The 26318-nt window shown below is 33.1% G+C and overlaps 1 protein-coding gene across 7 annotated transcripts in view; it reads right to left on the bottom strand.

Moving 5' to 3' along the window:
- Window positions 1–26318, bottom strand: part of LOC114324427 (ephrin type-B receptor 1-B) — a 968545-nt gene that overhangs the window by 368920 nt on the left and 573307 nt on the right. For 5 of the 7 annotated variants that reach the window (XM_028272269.2, XM_028272268.2, XM_028272273.2 and 2 more), the window contains exon 3: window positions 17917–17940. The exons of the other annotated variants lie outside the window; for them this stretch is intronic. In XM_028272269.2, coding sequence (XP_028128070.2) covers window positions 17917–17940 — 24 coding nt within the window. The remainder of the gene's footprint in view (window positions 1–17916; window positions 17941–26318) is intronic. 7 annotated transcript variants of the gene reach the window in all.

The following is a 26318-nucleotide window of genomic DNA, read 5'->3' as shown; positions in this document are numbered from 1 at the left end:
TATTTGTCGAAATACCTAAAAACACAATACTAGAATATGATTAGAATATCGATTAATTAGCCACACTCTTAAAATTTTTCTAAAAATACTTCACAACAGAATTAGACGCAAATGCAAAGATCTCGGCATATTGCGCTAAATATCCTATTACAAAAACACCTTGATCAAAGAAAAAATGTATTTGCATGCTTCGTGGATTTCGAAAAGGCATTCGATAAAGTACAGCATGTAAAATTAATGCAAATGGAAAAAATATAGGAATAGATGACAAAGATATTTGTACCGAAATCAAACTGCTATGGTAAAAATTGAAGATAGCCCAAAGTAGAAGAAGAAATGGGCATTAAAATAAATACAAACAAAACCAAATTTTTAGTCTTTAGTCGTTTTTAGTCGATGCACAGCTTGAATTAAATGGAGTCCAAGTTGAAAAAGTTCACAGAATGACATATTTAGGAACTAGCATAACGGACCAAGTAGATCCAGACAAAGAAATAAAACGCATTGATGGATTCGACCGTTACTTGATGGAAGTTCATTTTATCTAACAATAAAACACTGAAAACGTTTGTTTTCTATACTTCCACCAAAATTTATTATAACTAAGTGACTACAGCTGTTTCGGCGGAGTGCCTTTCTCAAGTGATATAGTTTACAATGTGTTTGCCTTTTTAAGTCTTCAACTGAAGAGGTTGAGGAGTGGGGAGCTGTTTGTCTCGAGTTGGTCATTCAGAATTATATCTGTATTTTTTAGTTTATTAATTTCCATAGATTCTAAAAAAGATAACTAAGGCCTTTATTTTGAATATGTAGAATTTGAAACTCTTCATTGAAAGAATGATTATGATCTAGAAGGTGAAGTGCGTATGTAGAAGTGTCTGTTTTTCTATTGTTGAATGCCCTTTTGTGTTCTGCTATCCGTTTGTCAAAAGTTCTGCCAGTTTGACCGATGTACGTTTTCGGACAGTCACCACAAGTTAGTTTGTACACACCACTCTGTAGTTGCTTTCTCTTTCGGCTTTTATTGTTCTTAATATATTTGCTTAAGTTGTTAGTTCTGAAAGCTGGTGTTATTCCTTTGTTTTTTATGTATCTGGCTATTGTTGTTGTTATCTTGCCAGTATATGTGAGAGAGCAGAAGGTACTGGGTTCTTTCTGTGGTGGTGGATACACTAATTTCAGGGCTTTCTTATGGAGTTTTTGGTTTAAAATTTTGTTAACTGTTTGTTCGTTATAGCCGTTGTTTACTGCTATTTGTTTAATGATGTTTAGTTCTATCTCGAAGTTATTTTTTGTCATGGGAATTTCTGTCAGTCTATGTATCATGCTATGGTAGGCTGCTAATTTGTGTTGTGTAGGATGGGATGATGAATTGTGTATAGTTGTGTCAGTATGGGTAGGTTTATGCTATACGGAGAACTCATGTTTGTTGTGTAGTCTGGAAATCGTTACATCTAGAAAGTTTATGGAGTTATTCTGTTCTGTTTCTATTGTAAACTCAATATTATTATGAAGTGAATTAATATATGATAGAAATTGGTCAAGTTGTGTGTTAGTTCCTGTAAATCATACTAGTATATCATCCACGTATCTCCACCAATATAAGAACTGTTTAAATACGGGATGTTTAGAAATTGTTGTTTCAAGTTGGTTCATAAATATATATGATAGCAATGGACTTAGAGGATTACCCATAATAAGTCCTGCACTGTTGTTTGTGTATATTTGACTATTGAATTCAAAATAGTCTTGATTTATGCAAATTTCAAGAAGGTGTAAAATTTCAGATGCAATGATCGGATTTGTACTATTATGGTCTAAAAGATTCTTAACTAATTTCATTTGACGTAAAAAATCTTTTTCCTAGTGTTCCTCCTATAGAAACTTTTGTTTTAGTTTAGAATCTTTTAGACCATAATAGTACAAATCCGATCATTGCATCTGAAATTTTACACCTTCTTGAAATTTGCATAAATCAAGACTATTTTGAATTCAGTAATCAAATATACACAAACAACAGTGCATGACTTATTATGGGTAATCCTCTAAGCCCATTGTTATCAGATATATTTATGAACCAACTTGAAACAACAATTTCTAAACATCCCGTATTTAAACAGTTCTTATATTGGTGGAGATACGTGGATGATATACTAGTATGCTTTACAGGAACTAACAGACAACTTGACCAATTTCTATCATATATTAATTCACTTCATAATAATATTGAGTTTACAATAGAAACAGAACAGAATAACTCCATAAACTTTCTAGATGTAACGATTTCCAGACTACACAACAAACATGAGTTCTCCGTATATCATAAACCTACCCATACTGACACAACTATACACAATTCATCATCCCATCCTACACAACACAAATTAGCAGCCTACCATAGCATGATACATAGACTGACAGAAATTCCCATGACAAAAAATAACTTCGAGATAGAACTAAACATCATTAAACAAATAGCAGTAAACAACGGCTATAACGAACAAACAGTTAACAAAATTTTAAACCAAAAACTCCATAAGAAAGCCCTGAAATTAGTGTATCCACCACCACAGAAAGAACCCAGTACCTTCTGCTCTCTCACATATACTGGCAAGATAACAACAACAATAGCCAGATACATAAAAAAGAAAGGAATAACACCAGCTTTCAGAACTAACAACAACTTAAGCAAATATATTAAGAACAATAAAAGCCGAAAAAGAAAGCAACTACAGAGTGGTGTGTACAAACTAACTTGTGGTGACTGTCCGAAAACGTACATCGGTCAAACTGGCAGAACTTTTGACAAACGGATAGCAGAACACAAAAGAGCATTCAACAATAGAAAAACAGACACTTCTACATACGCACTTCTCCTTCTAGATCATAATCATTCTTTCAATGAAGAGTTTCAAATTCTACATATTCAAAATAAAGGCCTTAAGCTATCTTTTTTAGAATCTATGGAAATTAATAAACTAAAAAATACAGATATAATTCTGAATGACCAACTCGAGACAAACAGCTCCCCACTCCTCAACCTCTTCAGTTGAAGACTTAAAAAGGCAAACACATTGTAAACTATATCACTTGAGAAAGGCACTCCGCCGAAACAGCTGTAGTCACTTAGTTATAATAAATTTTGTGGAAGTATAGAAAACAAACGTTTTCAGTGTTTTATTGTTAAATATAACGCAGGATTGTAATGACTATTTTTAAGAAAATGAAGTAATTTCTTTGCAGAATTGAAGCACTGGAAATATGAAATCATAGACGATGCTGAAGATACCTTGGAGAGCAAGAAAAACTAATGAGGAAGGAGAATCAACAAAGATAAAGAACTGCTAAAAACTGCTAAACACCAGAAAATGTCTTATCTGGGACATATAGTGAGGGTAAATCGATAAAACGAGTTACTTGGTTAAAAAACATTCGTCAATGGACTCAGTAATCAAATCCAGGACAATAAGTATTGCATGTTGCAGGAGATCGGAAGGCAATTGTATAAAATTCGTACATAATTAAATCGGTCCTTCAAGCCATCATTAATCAGTGCAATTATAATTATTAGTTAGTTATTGTGCAAAATTCCGAAAAATCGCTGTGACAATCCAGGCCGCATTTTTCGGAATTTTGCACAATAACTAACTAATAATTATAATTGCACTGATTAATCCGGCTCGAAGGACCAATTTAATTATGTACGAATTTTATACATAAGAAATGTTTTTAGAATAAAAAACTTTTAATGAATTTAAATATAAATAAAGTTTACAAATTGTACATGTTATGTATCTGAATGTTGAATGAATAATGTCCTCGGATTGTCTTCTCGGGGTGTTCGGGGTTGGCAGATGTGGGTAACCAGGTACAAGCCGGTACGGCCGCGCGGGGTGAAGAAATGGTTTACCGTTGCATCTTAAATATTTGTATGCATCTTAAATATTTGTACTACGGGGGTGATCGAACAGTTAAACAGCAATGGTGATCGCCAACGTCGGATAATTATTATAATATGGCACGTGAAGAAGAACAATATTACTGACCATTATGTATAAGTAAAACTTTGAGATTTGAAAAAAATTGGGCTTTAATGGGTTAAAAGTTTTTCATAACTTTCTAGTTAAAAGAGTAAAACACTTTAAACTTAACCGTAAATTGTTGCTCATTTGCATATTGCTGAATATTGATTATTGAATTACTCAGAATTCGCTATTTATTTCAATATTCAGAAACCATATTTACTACCAATGTAGTTAAAATAACAGACATATAATTAATAGATACAAGGAAAATCTATCACGAGTTTTAGTGTATGCAGCCGATGTTTATAATCTACCAATTATAGATGCTCACATAAGCATGAAACACGTTGATAGGCTTACATCCGAAACTTAGCTCGAACTTACCAATTCCTTTATCAATGTTAATAGCCACTCTTAAGGATATTCATAAAAACAAAGTGGAAATAGTGTTACTTTTATTACCGTTAACTATTATTACTGTTATTTAGTGTTAAACGAAGCTTCGTAAAGGAAAAAGGAACTGCTATAAAACTGAATTAGCAACTAACGCAACGCCAGTGATTGAATTTCTTTCTGAAGAGAGCTGTACAGAGGTTTAACTTAATTCTAATTCTTTGTATGGAAATTCCTTTTTAAATATTTCATTTAGCTTTGAATCGACAAGAATGAGATTTAGAGATTATATCCATATTATTTCATTCCATTGTTTGATCAATATGTGGTACATACTGGTAATAACATATGGAGCAGAGACACTGACTCTAACTAAGGCCTCTATTAGACTAAGTAACTGGTGACGCAACTGGTGGCGCAACTAGTGGGACTACCAAATTAAAGCACAAAAAAATACGGGCAACTGGTGGCCGATAATAGCCACCAGCAAAAATAATAAAACTCATTGGAATTGGAAAAATAATAAAATGCAATTGTAAACTTGTTTATTATCAATTTTACGAAAAAAGTTATTCTTCATAAAATGCTCTTCATAGTATAAAATCTAAGATGCAACCATCAGATATCAAATTTTGTGAATTTTATACGAGGTATATAAAAAAATATGAATTTCGCTCAAGAGTAAAGTATCTTTATATTTCACAATATCGAAACATTTTTTTACAAAAAGTTGTTCGGAATTAAAATATATGTTTGAATATGCAATTACATTCTTCTAATCGAAATATTGTGAACTATAAAGGTACTTTACTCTTGGACGAAACTCATATTTTTTAACATACTTAACTCGTATAATTTAACATTTTAACGTATAAAATTGATAAAAGTTTATATATCTACCATGATTGCATCTGCGATTTTAGACCATTCACAGCTTTGTGCAAAGAATACCTTTTTTCGTAAAATTAATAATAAAATACTTATATTGTAATAAAATGATGATGTTAAAAAAATTGCGTATTCATTGCGTATTAAAACATAATTTTTAATTCCAAACATCTTTTCATAATAACAATTTTCGATTTCTGAAATACAAAGGTACTTTTTACATACCATTTTGTTGACATAGGTACCTCGTATAAAAAGGACAAAATTTGATAGCTGATAATTCCTTCTTATATTTTAAAATATGCAGAGCATTTTATAAAGAATAACTTTTTTTCGTAAAATTGATAATAAAAAAGTTTCCCATATGGTTCCAAGTTACGGAGACATACTGTATAACAGCTCAATTTTTGTTTAATTTTCCAATTGTAACGTCACATTCGCGTTCAGCATAATCAAAAACAAAATAGATACATTCCCATTTGATTTTAGATTTATTTTTATCAAAGTAAATCAATCAATAAAGCAATCTGGTGTTATGGAGATGATATTTACTGTCGTTTTCTGTGCTACTTCGATTAATAACTTACTTTGTTTTTCGGTAGATGGCCCTAGTTCATCCGTGACATTTCTTTCTTTGCAATTCGGAAAGGCCTAAAGTGTGGTACACTTCGCGTCAAAAAAAACTGGTACACTTTTTTTTCCCAATGTAAACCTGTGTTCAGACTGGACACAATGGCTCGTGAATCACGGCGTTGTTGCCAGCACAGATAATGGAATTGCACTAAATCTAAATACAAAAAATGACGTTCAAAAATCATGGTGGTGAATCGTAAAACGGGCCATAGGTAACTCAATGTAAAATTCTAAACTGTTAAATTCCTGCTTCCCTAATCATTTTACAACAAAAATCATGAGAAGCTATTTGTATGGGATTAAAATCTGTATTAAAAACAAAAGCTAAAATTGTTCTAGGATTTAAACACATTCCAACATTTTGAAAAATACCTACATATGCCACAGTAGCCATGTGTGTAAAAGTTAGGCCCACGTTATTATTTACCTTATTGTTCGCACACTATTGACTGAATAAAACATCTTTATTATTATTACTTTCTCCTCAACTGAGGCTGTCTTATCAATTTTATTATTTTTTTAAACAAGAAATGATAAAATAAAAATTTTGACAGTTCAAATTGTCAATATTTATAATAACTTCACTGTGACGGAACGCAACCGATACACGTTATGGTAATGTGTGTGGCCTAACTTTGGCGTATTTCTGTGAAAAATTCTTACTATATTTCTCATGATTCGAAAAAAAAATGAATACATTTAATAAAACACATTGAACATTTTCACAGGCGACATTTTCCACCTATGTGCTTAATATTTCAGCAGTTTCGAATTTTATTGTAATACATAATATTTAAGTTTCACAATTGTTCACTGTAAAAGTTATTCATTTTGTATTAATTTCAAATTTTAATTTTTCCAGTGTGTTTTATTTATTAGTATCCCACAACTTTACGAGAAACCCTTCACATTTCTCGATTTTAAATTAAAAATAATAATTTAATGTCATGTCTAGAGTTATTATCTGTCATTCATGTCATATCTGTCATAAATTATAATAGAACACGAATTAATTTATGGGTACTTATTGAGATGATGGAACATTACAAAATTAATAAGAGAATTTTTTAGGATGCATGTTTAAATAAATGTGACTGACTAATCGAGAATGCTCGATGTTGTTTTAATTTTTAGTAAACCTACTAAAAACTTGCGGTCTGCCGCACAGCCCTGCTTTTACCTGGTTTGATATAATATTTTAGTTGAACTGGCAACGTTGCCTAGAAATAAGAATGACATATGTGACAAGACCAATTTACACAACTAGAAAAACACGATTTTCGATTATAAGACTTGTACCAGTTTTTTTTGACGCGAAGTGTACGTGGAAGAATCTGAGAGAGGAGAATATGGGACTACTGATGAGGGGGAAACAACCCCCGAAACCGGTATAGACTCTTCCTGCACTCTCAGATTTGACCATAGTAGGTATTATGCAGCTGCTGCATTTTCGTGTTGCAAAGAAATTGAAAATGTTTATACACGTTTTCAATTCAGTTACTCTTTTGTTTGAGTATTAAGGAATCTTTCTTGTTGGAGCTTTTACCACGCTGAGCAGATGTGTTGTGATATATTTAAAATTCTCTCATCTTAATTTCCTCGGCATCCTGTATGATTTCTAAATTTTGAAAATCTCAGGAGGTGTAACCAAAGAAAGTATTCCACCTGTTGTCAATCTGGTGTTATAGAGACGATATTTATTGTCGTTGTCTGTGCTACTTCGATTGATAACTTACTTTGTTTTTCGGTAGATGGCCTCATCCGTGACATTTCTTTCTTTGCAATTCGGAAAGGCCTAAAGTGTGGTACGTGGAAGAATCTGAGAGAGGTGGATATGGGACTACTGATGAGGGGGAAACAAGCCCCGAAACCGGTATAGACTCTTCCTCCACTCTCAGATATGACCATAGTATTATGCAGCTGTTGCATTTTCGTGTTGCAAACAAAGAAATTGAAAATGTTTATACACGTTTATTTTTATCAATTTACGCTCTTATTATTCAAAATACAGAGTTGTCGCAATGATAAAAAATGTTCGTAAATTCGGGACAAATCTATTCATGCAAATTTTATTTCATTTGAGTGAAATGATATTTTCCATAAGATGTGTGCGGTGTCCTTTGAAAGAAAAATAATGAGAACAATACTGGGCCACAATGTAACAAGAGAGGGAGAAATACGAATGAAAACAAATGCCGAAATTATCGTGAATGTGAAAGATTGGAAAGTTCAGTGCAAGGACAGGAAGAAATGGAAAAGAGTCACGACGACAACAAAGACACATAGCAAGCCATAAATGACAGAGAAGTAATCCACCTCACCCAAGAATAGGATTTTAAACGCCATGGCGTTAGCTATAATCCCTAGGGATTATTAGGGGCGTAAAATTTAGCAGCGTATTAGGGGCGATAAAACACATCCTTACGTCACTCCACGTCGTAGTTCCACTGTTTTCGTCGTGTTCTGACCAATTCGTATGCTTGCACATTAATGCCAATACAAATTTCTGATAATACGGAAGTGTTGCCCACCTGTAATCAATCACTGTAATCAATTCCCACCAGTTGCAAGACTCCTATGAGTTTGTCATGAGTGACTCGGACAAAGGACTTCGAAGTCAATAAAACACACATTATATATCAGTGTCATGTGTAGTGCAATGATTTTCTTCTAAGTCACTTTATCCTTTTTTTTGCGGTCACTGCTCATAATTTTCACAATCTGTACTTGTGTACAAAATCGATTTTTGATTTTTTTACTATTTAGTGTTTGCGAATAAAATCCATTCCTCTTTCTTATTCAACCGACAAAAGACCTTTTCCTTTTCAATTTTCCAGCCGTAGTAATAACTAGTTGTTCTTCTGTAGCACAAAACCAACGCCGAGATAATTTTCAAAGTTTTCCTTGCGATGTTATAATATGCTAATAGCTAAAATGCTGATAAATATGCTAATGTGCCAGAACATTCGGAGTAAATGCATTCCGACAGAGTTACAGCGAGCAACATGAACTTGCCTCTCTCTCTCTCTCTTTCTTTCGTGCTCAGCTAACGTTGCATACAGCTGACCTATTTTACTCTACATCGATTTCGTTTCATTTACAGGATGATTGTTGATACTCTACAAATAATAAAATTTAGCAACAATAACTTGCATCCGATATAGCATTTGCAACAGAATGTGATTTTGTTTCCCATAAACGAGAAGTATCATTTAGTTACATGCCTTTTCCCAATGTGCAAAATAAAATTTGAAGTACACATAATGAAACACAGCTTTTATCAATTCAAATTCACATTTAGCTTTCGTAATCGCTTGGGAGCAGTAGACACTCTGTATAGTTTCACAACTCTATAGGTGTTGTTCTGAAGCTATTTCCTTGTGGCATTTCAGCGGGTGTAATTTCCTCACCAAAATAATTTTTTGCCTGCGTTTGGATGGGTATGTCATAATCCTACAGGTATTTTCCTCACCAAAACTGAAATGGTTGTTTCAGGTAGATTTTACTAAAAGGCATTCAAGGGAATTGTTTATCTTTTATAAAATTACGGTAGGTACCTATAATAATTAATTAATTAATTATAGTATTTTATTTTTAGTCATAATTGGAATTTTGACAAAAATGGCATGTTTAATAGAAAGTAATCGAGGTAAACCTTTACTGCTCTTTGAAAATTTTATTTTTTATAAGGTGAAAGTTTTAAAAAGTGAAGAAGTTTTCTGGAGGTAATAAAACAACTTGTAGTGTGAAATTGTTTACTATTGGAGCAAATTTTACAATGACTAGAAGTAGCCTATACCTATAACATAATCATGAACCAGATCGTAAGAAGATAGATTGAAAAATTGTTTCTAACTCTTGTAAACGTAAAGCCGAAGAGAATATACTGAAAAACCAACAAAAATTATTCGCCAAGAGCTTGCAGCTAATTACAATTTTTTGGTATTTATATCCATATTTCATAATAGTGACGTCATTTATCTGAACGTGATGACGTAGGTACCTAATCGATGATGTTTTTAAATGAGAATAGGGGACGGTTAGTAGCTCATTTGAAAGGATGTTTAATTTTCTATTCAGTAATATAAACATTAAAATCAATATTTATACTAATACAAAAAATAATTTTTGAATTAAATTAATTGACGCAAAAATAAGAATGTATGTAGTTTATTTAACTCAAAATACATTGTACTGCTGTCAGAAAGTAAAAAAAAATATTTATTTCACAAATAGACATTTCTTTTCACTTAAATTAAATCTCAAACAGCCTCCCCTCCTGTCTCTTGGCAGTTTGAACATTTAATGTAAGCGAAAAGCAATGTTTATTTACGAAATAAACATTTTTTTTCTATTTTTAATGGCAGCAATAGAATGTATTTGGAGTTAAATAAATTAAATATATTCTTCTTTTTTCGTCAATTAATTTAATCCAAAAATTATTTTTTTGGCCACCCTGTGTAAATAATTATGTTAATGTTTATATTACTGAATAGAGAATTTAACACCCCTTCAAATAAGCTACCACACAACCCCTATTCTCATTTAAAAAAATCATTGATTACGTGATCACGCCCAGATAGATGACGTCACTAGTATGAAATATAGGCCAAAAAATTGTAATTTAAAAATAAAAATAGACATGTTTCGGGATTTTTCTCCAAAATCGTCCATTTTAGAGAAAATTCATTTATTCCATAATTTTGCCTCTCTCGTATATTATGTATGGCACAATAACTGTACAATATATTATTTGTAATTATTCACCATTCATGGGCTAATTAATGGGCATTAAATTTCTTTATGATACCTACTGTTCAGTATATACTGAAGTAGGCAAGTGGCTCAAACATACTTGTGGTCTTACATTATATAAAACCAGAAGACGTATCAGATTCTTTTGTGTTTGATTTAATGTCATGCAAACCAGAAAATGAAATTTTTTGATTATTGCAGTTTGCAAGTTTGCATATTGCAAAACCTATCAAAGATAAAGATAGCTGAGATCAATGTAGAACATTTATTAATAAGTTATCAGTCTAATCAAATGACTATAATGGCTTTTGTAAAGTGTGTCTCTTATTATAGTAAATATTAAATAAATTATAATTTATACGTTTTACACATTATCTATATTATAAATAAATATTATTATATGTAAGGAAATATGTCTTTTATTCGTATTTCGGATGCTTTCATAATAATCATTCTTAAATTACATCTATATTTTTATTTTATTACCTGAGTGAGTTGGTGAGGAAAATACCTACCGGATCAATACAAACCCTTAAGTTTGGTGAGGAAAATACCTGTCTGAATATATGGTTTTACTGGTTGGTAAGGAATTTACCTCTGCCCTGGCATTTTTATAATTAACTATTTTGATTGGGATATAAGCCACAATTAAATTGAAAAACTAACGTTTCGACGACCAAATAGAATGTCGTTTTCAAAATACAAAATGTTACTAAATTAAACAAAAACGTTGTTGTTTAGTAAAAAATTCTTTTAATAATTTATTTAATCTAACTCATTTATATCGGCAATTCAGACATATACATTCTAAAATAGAAGACTTTAAAATGATATTGCCAATATTTATGAGTTGCGTTCTTGGGACAACTTTACTGAAAGATTCGATTACGACATGAAATCAACCCCAACCCAAGAATATCCGCCACAAAAAAATCATAGCATGTGATCTGTCTTTAAAAAGACAACCAAATGCAACGGTGACAGTAAAATTCTCGTGTTAGAGATTCCATAGTAAACCACGAGATAAAACCAGGAAAAAACATCGTGATACTATCCCGACATGGTAAATAAATAAGAATATGTAAGACCAAATACTTACGATGTCGGGATAGTATCACGAGGTTTTTCCTGGTTTTATCTCGTGATTTACTATGGAATCTCTAACACGAGAATTTTACTGTCACCGTTGCATTTGGTTGTCTTTTTAAAGACTTTTTTTTAGCATACTTTTGACAATATGTGTTCATCAAGTTGATAGTACATTTATATATCATTCAATATGATACTGTCTGTATCCCAAGAACCACAGTACCTCCCCATTAAAGACAGATCACATGCTATGATTTTTTGTGGTGGATATTCTTGGGTTGGGGTTGATTTCATGTAATCGAATGAAATATCTTTCAGTAAAGTCGTCCCAGGAACCCAACTCATAAATATTGGCAATATCATTTTAAAGTCTTCTACTTTAAAATATATAATATATGACTGAATTGCCGATATAAATAAGTCAGATACAATAAATTATTAGAAGAATTTTTTACTAAGCAACAACATTTTTGTTTAATTTAGTAATATTTTGTATTTGGACGACATCCGGTTTGGGCGTCGAAACGTTAATAAAATTAGTTTTTCAATTTAATTGTGGCTTATTTCCAAATCAAAATAGTTAAATCTATAGGTATTCTTTTTCTCATGATCATCTTTCAGTGCGTCACAGTTTTTCGATTTCTTTCTAACGCATTAAATTGTATGTGACAGAAAAAAAGGCACGTCCGTGATTACAGACATTTACAACATTTATTCTAGTTATTCTAGTTGTCGATAGATGGCGCCATAATAAATTTTTTTTTAATTAGATAATAATATTACACATATAATCTGTATAATTTATAAGACAATATAGACTATACAAATCAAAGAAATAGTACATTGTTTACCGGGTAGGAAAAGCTTAACATTCCTGGACGACTGTGAAGATTGCTAAGTCGACGCGCAAGCCGAGACTTAGCAACACAGAGTCCAGGAATGTGGCTTTTCCTACGAGGTAAACATACTATTTTTCCGCAAATCGTTTAAAATTCGACAGATATTGATTGATTAAAAAAAAACGCGATAATTTTATTCCCAAATAAATGGTGCTTTGAAATTCCTAATAAAATTACTTGGGTTACTATGGAAATATCATTTTACTAATATCATTACACTAACAACTGTACGGAAATATCATTTCCTTACAGTAAGGAAATGACATTTCCTTACAGTAAGGAAGTCCTGACTTTTTCTTCAAGAAATTTTGACAGGAATGTCAAAATTTCCTGGCGATTTGCGGAAAATACCATTTTATAAATGCAAGAAACACATTTGATTTGTTTTTATTCCAAATTGAAAATAAAATGTGACAACTGTCAGATTTAACTAAAATGTCATGTTAGAATAAATGTCATAAATGTGTATTATCACGGACTTACCCTTTTTCCTATCATTTGTTACGCACTGATAAATGCTCATGAAAAGGACAATATGATGTTTTTCTAACTTTTACTGTGTTGAAAAATTCTTCCCTGCCTATTCTATGCAGCACTTCTTCGTTTGAGGTATGCGATGTCCATGAAATTTTGAGAATTCTCCGGTAGATCCACATTTCAAAGGCTTCCAATTTATTTGTTAGGTTAATGTGAGGTTAATTTTTTAAGGGTCCATGTCTCAACTGCATAGAGAATAGTCGACCAGACGTAGTATTTTGATAAACGTAGTCAAATTTCGAGTTTTTTTATTTTTCTGAAAGTTCTTTTATTTTTTTGAAAGCTTTTCTGGTCTGTTCTAGTTTCGATCTTATTCCTAGATCAAGATTTAGGCTTCCAACATCAATCCAACATCCCATGTACTTAAATCTATTGACCTGGTCTAAAATGTGCCCATTTATTGTGCAAGGTTGAGGTACGTTTTGGTTTTTTCGGATTGACATCACTTTGGTTTTTTGAATGTTTATTTTTATACCAAATTGCTCAGAGGTCGAGTTAGTCTTGTCGATGAGTCGTTGTAGACCCAAGTCGGAATCCGCAAACAACATCGTATCTGATGCTGTTGGTATTTACGCCATTCACCTTGACTCCATCCTTGGAATCCTCCAGTGCCTCTTTAAATAGAAGCTCGGAGTAGCAGGGGAGACAGAACACACCCTTGTCTAACTCTCCTCCTAATTTCTACTTCTGCGGATGTGGAACCTTCGATCCCAACTCTGGCATTTTGGTTTCAGTACAAGTTATTTAGTAATTTTATGTCTTTTCCATCTAAACATGACTTCTTGCAAACGGTTGCGAGGTCCTGCAAATGCTTTTTCTAGGTCTATAAAGCATATACATAAATTTTTCTGTTGGTGATAGCATTTTTGGGCGAGAACTAGTAAACTGAAGAGGGCTTCTCTCGTTCCTATGCCGACTTTAAATCCAAACTGATCGACTCCGATGATTGTTTCGCACTTTCTATAGATTTGATTATGTACGACTTCTATTATTGTAAATACAACTTATGTGCACCCCTGTATGTCGCGAACAAAAATGCAGACTGTCTAAAATTATTTATGGACTGATCAGCACTCACGTCACACTGATTAGTGTTGTGCAAACTCCTCTGGGAGGATTGTTCGATGAAGAGAGTATCTTGCGAATAACTCAATTTACGTACGCAGTACGTGACGAGCTCAGATGGAGTAAGTTACTTTGAAGAAAAGGGAACTATCTTATATGCCGAGGGAATAAAAGGGTCTTTTTAATTCCGCGATTGTAGTTTCTTGTTTGAGACGAAAAGGAAACTTGAAGTAACACTATGTATTTGCTTGAGTCTACTGAAATTTGGTTTTCGTATTTTCAACTTTGTCTCCTTTGCCTACTTAATCAAGGAAACGCATAATTTTGAGACAATCTGGGAGTTTAATTTTTTATTATGCAGTTTACCAGACAAGTTAGAAATTTATGAAATTATAATAATCTCTATCTATGTAAGGCGTATGATATCGTACCACTGTGTACATTATCGCAAGTCCTGGAAAAATCCCCTATTAATTTAACTTTAATAAGAGCAGTGCCAAAAATTCTATAACAATATTCAAGCAAACATAAAAATCAACAGATTATCCGATAGCTTCATGGTGAATAAGGGACTTCGACAGGGGTGCAGCTTATCGCCAACACTGTTTAAAATCTATATAAATGAGGTCTTGAATAAATGGCGACAATCATGTTCTGGCATGGGGATACAGATAAACGACGACTCAGCACTATACACACTACATTTTGCTGACGATTACGTGGTGATTGCCCAGGATAATAATGATCTAATATTTATGACCGGGAATACAAAATGTTTCCCGGTCAATGTTTCGGGAGTAACAAGACCTGAAGAATATTTCGAGAATACAAAAAATGGGACCTATACGTCAATATAGAGAAAATAAAATACATGTGTATAGGACAGAAAAATGAGTTATAACTAGAGGATGATAATAATATGGTTATCGAGCCAAGCTCTGATTATGTATACCTTGGAACGAGAATCCAATAAAGTGGAAGGACAGAATTATAAATAGAGGAAAGAATTATGAAAGGAAATAAAGTAATAGGAGATTTGAACTCACTTTAGGCTTACTGGATCCAGAATAGGGCAGGCCAGAACCGCTTTCAGAAGGATGTCCAAGGTGTCGTGTAATAGAGACCTAAAATTGGCATTGAGGATCCGCCTACTTTGCTGCTACGTGTTCTCGATCTTATTTTGTGATATCCAGTTTTGGACCCAATTGAAATACCAATATTTGGTATTTCAAGTTTTTTAACCGTGCTGTGCGTCATAGTAGCTTTCCATAATATTATATAGCATAGATCTGTTAGCGTTTGAAGTGGTTATTTATATTTAGTGTCATTCTGAATTTGTAGCTCTAAAGTCGAATTGAGGTGTCATCATCTGGCAGCTTAAGTTTTAAATTTTTTTTGTGTTTTTGATAAACAGGTCAGATTTACATGTTTTATTGTAATAACTGATTTAAATTATTAATACATATAGCCTCTATACTCAATAAATCTTATTTTTTTTTGATATTTTTCTTCACTTCATTTATTATGGGTAGGTAATTTGCTTTCTTCTTCTTAAAGTTCCATCTCCTAGCGGAGGTTGGATATCATAATGGCTATGGTCACTTTGTTGGATGCTGCTCTGAACAGTTGTAATGAACTACAGTTAAACCATTCTCTAAGGTTCCTCAGCCAGGAGATGCGTCTTCTTCCTATGCTTCTTCTTCCTTGGATCCTTCCTTGCATAACTCTCAGCAGCTCATATTTCTCTCCTCTGGTAATGTGACCCAAATATTCTAGTTTTCTTGTTTTTATACTGTTCATAATTTCTAACTCCTTATTTAAACGTCGTAACACTTCAACATTGGTAATCCTTTGAACCCACTGAATTTTCAACATTCTTCTGTAACACCACATTTCGAACGCTTCTATTTTTCTTATGTGTTGCCTTTTCAATGTCCAAGCTTCCATTCCGTATAGTAATATAGAAAATATGTAGCATCTTAGAGCCCTCAATCTGAGAGGCAACTGAAGGTCTTTGTTTGTAAGTAGTGTCTTCATTTTTATAAATGCTTGCCTTGCAGTTTCAATTCGGACTTTAATTTCTTTGCTTTGGTCATTTTTATCATCAACCCAGGTTCCTAGATATTTGTATGTCTTTACTTTTTTTATTTGGGTTTGCTCTAGTATTAACCTTTCATTTTCATTTTGTGTTTTTGAGACAATCATAAATTTAGTTTTTTTCTTGCTTATTTTGAGTCCATATCGAATGCAATAATCGTTAATTATATTTAACAATTCTTATAGCGACTCCAGGGTGTCTGCCATTATAACGGTGTCATCAGCGAATCTTATGTTATTTACTATTCTTCCGTTTATAGAGATTCCATCACTTAGTTCCGCTATCGCTTCCTGAAATATGGCTTCACTGTACACGTTAAACAGTAGCGGCGACAGTACACAACCCTGTCTTACCCCTCTCTTTATATCAATATTCTCGGACTTTTATTCGTCTATCTTTATATTAGCCTTTTGATTCCAATACAGATTGATGATAATTCGTAAGTCTCGTCTGTCTATATCTCTGTTTTTCAATAATTCTATTAGTTTTTCATGTCGGACTCTGTCGAACGCTTTTTCGAAGTCGATGAAACAGGAATAAATATCCAGGTTCATATCTAAGCATCATCTCTTGTTCCAAGTTCTTTGCGAAACCCAAATTGGGTATCATCCATATCATTTTCTAGCTTTCTGTATAATGTAATTTGCTTATAACACCTTTTTAATTTTATTTTTTAACTTTTATAATAATATTATATATTATATTAGTAGCTAATGAGTTAATAAAACATGTTTTTTTATATTCTTGTATAACTTAACACATTATTTTGTTTATAAACAAGTAGATCACAAAAAATTTTTAAGGGGTGCTCTGAGCACCCCACGTGGCAGTTTACGTCTTGCAAAGCCGCGTGGCAGGTGCCGGGTTAATACTCAACGGAAAGACCGACGGAAAAAGCGGAACGGGTAGGAAGAAATATTCATGGCTCCGAAACGTTCGTCAATGGACTGACTGGCTTTTCAGCAGATGAATTATTACATGCCGCGCAAGATCTATAACGATATCGGCAAATTGTCATGGAAGCTACCCACGCCTAAAATTTTGGGCACGGTACTTAAAGAAGAAGAAAAAATAAAAAATCATAAACTCACCATAAACTGCTGTCTTTAGCACACACCATAAACACACCATTTCTATTCTAAAATAAAGGGTTATTAAACCGCTTAATATAACTATATTCTTAAGAGAGAAAAATGTACACTGTCCGTGAGACTATCTGCCAAACCGACCACAATTAACTGTCTTGATAGTAGAACTATTGTTCTTGCAACAATGTACTGTTTCTAACCTTTCTTGTTTAATTATATCTTATCCAATAAAGTAATTATCGACCAGAAAGATATCAAAGAAATTATTAGAAATATACATATTTTGATGTGGTACGCTTGGCCAACGGTGCGTAGATCCTCCAGTGTTTATTTTAAAGTGTCTCAATCCATTAGGGAAGTGTTTTGATGTTCTAAACATCTTCCATGTTATGTCTTTTGTTGTTATGCATTTTATTTAGTAAATTAAGTGTAGAAATTTGACTTACTTTTTGATGCTTCTTCATTAACGCCTAGAATACAAACAAGAATATTTAAATAGTATTTAAACAAAATAATTAAAAATGTTAATGAATGAATAATAAAATAAAAACAGGTTTAATTAATTAAAATAATACCATAAAACCGAATCACCCACGTTAAAAAAAACGAAAAGAAAATAATTTGTCTGCCTTCCTAATGAAAACAAGAAAAATTCTCGCATATTTCTTTCAATAACAATGTACTTAATGGAGTTGTTTTGTGTTTCAAGAGTTTTGATAATTTCTAATACTTTAATATAAGTATCTCTGAGGCTCTCTTTAGCATATAGACAAGAGGGAAACGGCGGGTTCTTTGGAGAAAATATTCCCATGAGATTTTTTTGCATAATCACATTCGTGAGACATTCCAGAATAAGATTCAAGAAGTCGCCCACGCGAAAAGTGGTCCAAATTTTTTTTTAATAATTTTTTTTAATCAAATTGCAAAAATCAATATTTTTGGCTGGAACAATTTTTTTTAGGTGTTTTGGACCATTCTGGATAAAAAGGTCTCGTATAATTTTTCTCTAAAGTTAATCGTTTTCAAGGTAAAAGCATTTTAAAATTTAAAAAAACGGAAAATGGCGATTTTCAAGGCTTTATAACTCAGTTAAAAGTTATTATTATGAAAGTCAGAGAGTAACTAAATCAAAGTTTAAAGCCCCCCCTACAAGATCCTGAAAAAATTTTCGTGATTATTTGATTACTACGCTGTTATTTTTAAGTAAAAATAATTAGCGCCATGCACGTATTAGGCGGCCGTCCATGATGAGTGCGAAAGAGATGTCATTCAGGCAGTCCAATGGCGCATCTCATTCGCACTCACATTTACAGTCGCGTCAATACGATCTTACCACTCATTATTATTAATAATTAAAAATACAGCTTAGTAATAAATTAATGACACCAATTTCTTCAGGATCATGAAGGGGGCTTTAAATTTCATTTAGTCACTCTCTGACTTTCATAATAATCATTTTTAACCGAGTTATTAAATCTTAAAAATGGCAATTTTCGCGTTTTTCAAATTTTAAATTGCTTATAACTCGAACACGATCAACTTTAGAGAAAAATTATAAGAGACCTTTTCTGTCGGGAATAGTCCGAAAAATCTAAAAAAAAATTCTCTGGGCCGAAAATATTGATTTTTGCAATTTGATTTAAAAAAAAATTGTTAAAAAAAATTGGACCACTTTTCGCGTGGGCGACTTCTTGAACCTTATTCTGGGGTGTCTCACACGAATGTGATTATAAAAAAAAATCTCATGGGAATATTTTTCCAACGAACCCGCCGTTTTCGGCTTGTCTAATACAAGTGCTATTTCAACGATGTAGAGACGTGAATTACAATATCTTGCATGCTTCATTGATTAGCACAAAGCGTTCGATACAGTAAAGCACGACAAGCTGATGGAGATATTAACAAAAATATTAGCATAAGCACCTATGATTTAAGAATTATTAGCAATCTTTACTGGAATCAAACAACTTCTATCCGTACAGATCAGGAAAATCCGATGAGATCAAAATCAAACGTGGAGTCCAACAGGGATGTACACTATCACCTCTGTTATTCAACCTAGACTTTGAGGAAATCTTTTAAGAAGCAGTAGATGATGTTGAAGCCGGAATTTAATTAACAAAGAATGTATCAATAACATTAGATACGCGGACGATACGGTGATATTCGCTGACAGTTATGAGGCCCTCCAGATCACAGAAGTAAACCAGATATATGGACTTTCACTAAATATTAAGAAAACCAAAATGTATGAAGATCTCTAAGAAGAAACATCAATTTGAACAAATCAGTGTCAATGGTCAACGAATAGAAGTAAAAACATCATTCCTATACGGTTGTACGGAGTTAAGTCGTGGACTCCCACAGAGGCGGCTTGCAAGAAAATTGAGACTTTAGAAATGTGACTTTATCATCAAATCCAGAAGAGATTTTCTACCGACCACGTTAGAGGTAAGGTAATGGATTTTGACAAGAGCTATGAGTCATGCCCATTCAGTACACAAGTTTACGTGTTATTTACAAGGTCATAGCTCTTGTCAAAATCTATTATATCTAGCTCGAATTCTTTGACGAGTCGAATGAAAGTAATTTATATAATAGTTAATAGTTTTTTTATATAACTCCAGGAAATGAGACCCATAACCCGGGGTACCAGTTGCCCTGCATACCATCGCCGACATGATATTAGTGTTCAACGACCCCAAAACCATCCAGTACCGACTTTGCACTGATTTTGTATCGAATGTCCAAACATTATCCGTCCTGAGCACTAGCTGCCTAAGAGCCCATCGCCTTCATGATATTCCTGATCAAAAACCCGTAACGTATTTGCAAAAATGGCTAATCAAAAAAATGGCTAAGTTATTCAAATGTCATGATTTATCATTGCCCATAAAAGTCAGGTTACTGCGATGTTATAATATCTTTCCTATACTGTTGTACGGAGTTGAGTCATGGGCTCTCACAGACGCCACCTGCAAGAAAATTGAGGCTTTTGAGATGTGGCTTTATCGTCGAATCCTGAAAATATCCTATACCGACCACATTACTAATCAGGGTGTTTTGTTGAGAATGCAAAAAGAAAAAGAGCTGTTAATCAAAATAAATCAGCCAAAATCGAATACCTCGGTCACATCATGAGAAACACCGGAAGATATGGACTACTGCAACTAATCTTGCAAGGAAAAGTGGAGGGAAAACGAAGACCAGGAAGGCGAAGGATTTCCTGGCTGAAGAATCTACGCACATGGTACAACACAACCACTACAAATCTTTTTAGAGCAGTGTGCAAAGTACAGATTGCCATGATGGTCGCCAACATCCGAAACGGATAGGCACTACAAGAAGAACGTATTTGCATTGATTTTATATCGAATTTCCATACCTCACAGATAATTGCTGTTATGATATTGGTGTTTAGTGAGTCCAAACCCCCGAGTAGTAATATTGAACTGATAACTGATTTCCGTCAATGATTTCCAAATTACAAATTTATCATTTGTTATCACTTCGAAATGAATTTTGGAATATGCATTTTCTTTGTTCAATAATGCAATTTTCATTTTGTCGTCATCACTTTAGCTCACAAAGTTTCCTAAGGCCCTTACGAATCGAATGCTACAAGTTTCATTGATACAACTGCAAAAATTTGATAGGTTTATCGCTTCATTCCCTCACCTATTAGAAAATCGTTCTAAATGAAGTCTTTTGGGAACGACTTTCGAAGCGGAAATCGAAACATTAACATAAATCTATTTTTTCTACAACCGTGTTAAAAATGCAATTTTTAGCACTCCATGCGTGCGTTAAAAATGTTACTTTAAGGCACTAGTGCTTTAAAATATTTTTAAGGCACTGCAGTTCGTATTGACCGTATAGACAATTTTGATGTAATGTCAAAAAAATATAAAAATGGAATGTCAGTCAAGTTCAAGTAAAAGTTTTTGTAGATATTGTCCTGTAATTACGTTTGTAGAAAAAATATTGTATGATATGCGTGTTAAAAAGTATATTTTTAAGGCACTCATGTGAATTGCAGAACTCGCTATCGCTCATTCTGCAAACTTTCACATGCGTGCCTTAAACGTGTACTTTTAACACTTATATCATAAATAACTTAAATTTATTTAATAACTAAATTTATTTATTTATTTCATTTAACTTATTGACGATTTATGTAATTTTAGTAAATTGGATTGTTACTGTTTTGTTTTTTTTTACTATTTATAAGCTTTGTCGATAAAATTGTAAAATTTTTCATGGCAATAAAGCATATTTCTATTCTATTCTATAACTATTAAAGTAAAATTGTGGCTTATTCCCCCAGTAAAAGTAGTAGAAAATAGCTTCAAAACAATATTAATTTTCTTGGTTTAATATTCATTACAGAAAGAAATCATCAGCGATATTTTGAGATGACACCTTTTAAGATAAACTACAGAAATAAAATTGAGACCGACTCGACCGACCGTCGGTGATCAAAATACAAAATCGTTTTATCAAGTTATTTCCAAAGAACAATTTCAGTTGTCGTTAACCTCTCGAACCGTGATCTTGCACTCCGAGGATAAACTCGTTTTGGCCAGAGGCTCACTTCTCTTTCCTTATGTCTTTCTCTTTCTCGAGCGAGAGTGACTTAATAGCACTCGAAGATCGCGCTTAAAGAAGCCCGCACTTTTTGAACAGATTTCGGCTCACGGATCAAAATTATTGTAGAATGAGTCAAACGTTTTCTACGGCCATTGCTTCGAAAATATGTGCGCCACAAGACAAAGGCCGATCTAAAGGATTTTTCGATATTTAAAATAATTTTATTAAAAAAATCCTTTATAGAAGGTAGGTTTATTAAAAAGATCCCTTTCGGGCTACATCACAAGATGATTTCGGAATGAAAATTCCATCTTTAGTGCTTGTACTAAGTATTCATGATTAAACCCACTAAAAATATATGGATGAAAATCATTTAAATGTTATAAAATTGTTAATGTATTATATTGTTGCTGATACTATTATACGATTTTAAATTTTAAGGGCGTACGCGCAACATTTCGGCTGCAATGATTTTTAAATGCATTGATTTTTTTCGAATCTTGGGAAAACTAATGAACATTTTTTAAAAATATATCCGCAGAATGAAAGATTACATTATTACCGAGGGCCGAAAGTCCCTTAGACTAAACAAAAAGTTTCTGTTTACCTACCTTTTCTACTTTTTTTGTTCAATATTAAAGACAGTTTCATGTTAACAAGTTTATGAAAAAACTTTTTGATATTTTTCAAATATATCGTTATTTAAAAAAAGAATGTGTGTGTACTTTGTATGCACGTAAGAAGTTATACTTCTATTATATGATTTCAACGAAATTAATATATTTTAAACAGTTTAATATTTTACATTTTAATATTTTTTTTTTATATTAAACTCATAAAATGTGTAAAAAAATAAAAATTTGCATCGGGGATCGAACCCGCTTATGTTAGGGTGATTTGGTTGGAAATCAAAGCGCCTTAGCATTTAGCTACGCCCGTCATGTGGGAAGATTGACCAACTGAACGTTTTAAATTTTTTGACAGTTCTGAATTTAATCAAATTAGTTTGATTTTTGTGGAATTAAAATATTAAAATACAACAAAACATAGAGTAAGAAAACAATATATTATATGAAGATTGGTAGAAATTTTGTTGGTAATCAAATTATGTAAATGAAAGCCTTACCTACAAGGTAGGTACTTACATTTTACATTCTCAAAATAGGTACCTATGTAATTTTTTATTACAATACTGAAACATTTACAATTACGTACCTGTTGCTTTTAAAAACAATTTAAAAAGTCACTACAATTATAAACTTGCTTTTGTTTCTGTCCTCACAACAATAAAAACTAATATACACAACATTTGTTTAACTATAACCGACATATTGAACAATTATTGACATGTCATTGTAATTAACCAATCAGAGCACGTATAACACTTCAGTTGCGCTCAGGACCAAGACTTATTTTATTTACTAACCTACTATTTTATTCAGGAAAACATTCAACCCAAACCAAATTTTTAGAAGAGAACTTTTTAAGTTTTCTAAAAATATTAACTTTTGAATGAATGCAGCCTATCAAAAATCAGTTATTGCTGTTAGATTATTTTATTAGTTTATTAAGTATTTCAATTCCTAACAGTCAGCGTATAAATAAATTATTGTAAATTAAGTCTATTAAGTCTTATATCCATAAATTCCGAGTCAGGTTGTGCAGAAAACGTAAGTGAAACAAATAAATCGCCACTTGAAAACCTAATTTCTTCATTCTCATTTGATCATTATCTTTGATGGAATATATCACTGTCTTCTCGCACTAAAATAATGTAAATAGCACTCCTATAGATGGTGATGGTATTTAAGATTTTACACAGTGCTTACCGGTCATAATACCTGGTTTATGCAATTCGATAAATAATCATTTTAGACCAGGCTTTGATACAGCCTGAATCATGCACACGTATTTCTAGAAAGTATATTCCAAGAATTAATACTGCTACTTCTGCAATTTGGGAAAAAGTGTGCGGGAATGTGAATTTACAATCCTAATGAAGATACCGACAACAATGATTGTGAATATACATAGTTCTTGATTACACTGCAAAGAAGTAATGTTTTCAGTATGTATCAGTTAAAACCGTATTTTTGCTTGTCTTGGACAGTACTTCAAATATTGGGAGAATATAATTTGCTATTAATTTTTTCAGTATAGCGGACCGTTTAAGTCAAGGCTAAGGCTTTTAGTTCAGAGAAATAAGGAAAAAAAATATCCTGTTGGTGACACAACCCCCTCCAGGCCGAAACCAAATTTTTTGAGTAGTATGGACATCTATAATAATAACCTATATGTTTCCTGCAGCTGATTTTGATGATATACATAGTGTAACAAAATAATTATTGACCTACCCTCGTATACCAGCTCCCGTCTCCGGACAGACAGAACACTATCGATGTTTCGAGATACGCCGATGCAGCGACGATGACGTGCAAGCGGTCACATGGACATAGCTGGAGATATATAGATATTTCTGGAATATCTGTATCGCATATATAAATAGGACATATTTGTAAATAGAGTTAGTCTTAAGCTAAAGTTTGTAAAGTAAACTTGTATAAATAAAAAATAAAGTCGTATATAAATTACGAACCGCTAGTTTTATTGTAATTAGAAGTAATTACACTAATCACGCTACAGTGGTGTTAACGGTGTGGAGTGTAAATAAATGAAAAGTAAAAAAAAAAGACTTTTGAACTTTATTCGTCGAGAATAATCGGAGTGCGTTAATTGTTCGGTATTCGGAAAGACTTTTAAAAGACTTTTGAACTTTATTCGTCGTTAATAATTGAAGTGCGTTGATTGTTCGGTATTCGGAAAGACTTAGACATTTTGAAAAGTACGTGTGTGCCGACCAAAGATGTTGCTACAAGAACTGACCATAAAACAGCTCCGTGAACAATTAGAAGAGTACGAATTAGACAGCAGTGGGTGCAAGATAGTCCTACAAGCACGACTCAAGGATGTCCTCACGAAGAACGGAGATGACCCAGAGACGTTCCACTTCCAGTCAGCAGAACAAGTAATCTTATCGAAATTAAAAACTGTTTCTGAAACGATCGACGAGACTTCTCAAAAGATCGATGAAACTTCTAGACAGAACAACGAGAAATTTGAAAGTGTTTCTCAAAAGATCGATGAGAAATTTGAAAGTGTTTCTCAAGTAATAAAAGACGTTTGTAGACAGACCGACGAGAAATTTGAAGAAGTTTCCAGAACATTCGATAAGATACAGAAAAGTGTAGACGACAATAAAGAAATGCTAGAAGAGAAGATCAAACAACTAGAGAGCATGATAACTGATACAAAAGTACAACCATCAGTTAATGCAGTAGCTTTAGATCTTGTAGTGAAGGATGAAACACCGAGAGACGAAACATCGCATCATATGAGATTTAAATTACCACCATTCGATGGGAAGTCCTCTTGGTCCATATACCTTAGACAATTCGAAGCTATTGCGACCGCCAACCATTGGACCGAACAAGAAAAGGCTGTTTCCTTGACTGCTGCTTTGCGAGGTGATGCTGCAGATATATTAAGATCAATTCCTAAGGGTCAAGAAAAATGTTACCAGACCTTGTTCACTCGTCTAGAAAAACGCTATGGAGATGCCCATCTACAACAAGTATACAAAGCACAACTGCGAAGTAGAAGTCAACGAGCAAGTGAGAATCTGCAAGAATTTGAAGCAGATGTGGCTCGTGTGGTGCGGTTGGCTTATCCAGAGGTGCCAGACAGCGTTTTAGAAGAAATTGCAGTAGATACCTTCGTCAATGGGCTGAAAGATAATGAACTACAGAAAGCTTTACGACTAGCAAGACCGAAAGTTTTAGATGAAGCACTTGCTATTGCATTGGAACACGAAGCAGCTAGCCAAGCTTCACGAAACAATCGAGTAATAACCGTGGAAAAAGGCGATAAGAGAAAAGATGAACGTGTGGTGGAAATGGTACGGAGGGTGATTCGTGACACGATGCCGAAGAGACGCATGAAGAGGGCTGGAAGAGTTGGTTCAAATGCTGATGCCCTTTCGAGACGACCATGCAGTGCGAATTGTAATCACTGTGCCAAATTAGAGGAACGATTTTGCCCCGTGAGACGAACCACCGTAATTAATGAGCAATGGCAGCCCCAACAGTTACAAGACGCCCAAGAAGATGATCCATGTATAAAAAGAGTATTGGATTGGATGCGGCAAGGTGAGAGACCTAGTTGGCAGAACATTAGTGCATGTAGTCCAGAAGTCAAGGCC

The sequence above is a fragment of the Diabrotica virgifera genome, chromosome 3 (assembly GCF_917563875.1).
Source record: "Diabrotica virgifera virgifera chromosome 3, PGI_DIABVI_V3a".
Classification (NCBI taxonomy): domain Eukaryota; kingdom Metazoa; phylum Arthropoda; class Insecta; order Coleoptera; family Chrysomelidae; genus Diabrotica; species Diabrotica virgifera.
Note: the sequence above shows the minus strand (reverse complement) of the source record. Positions and strands in the feature narration are given on the sequence as shown.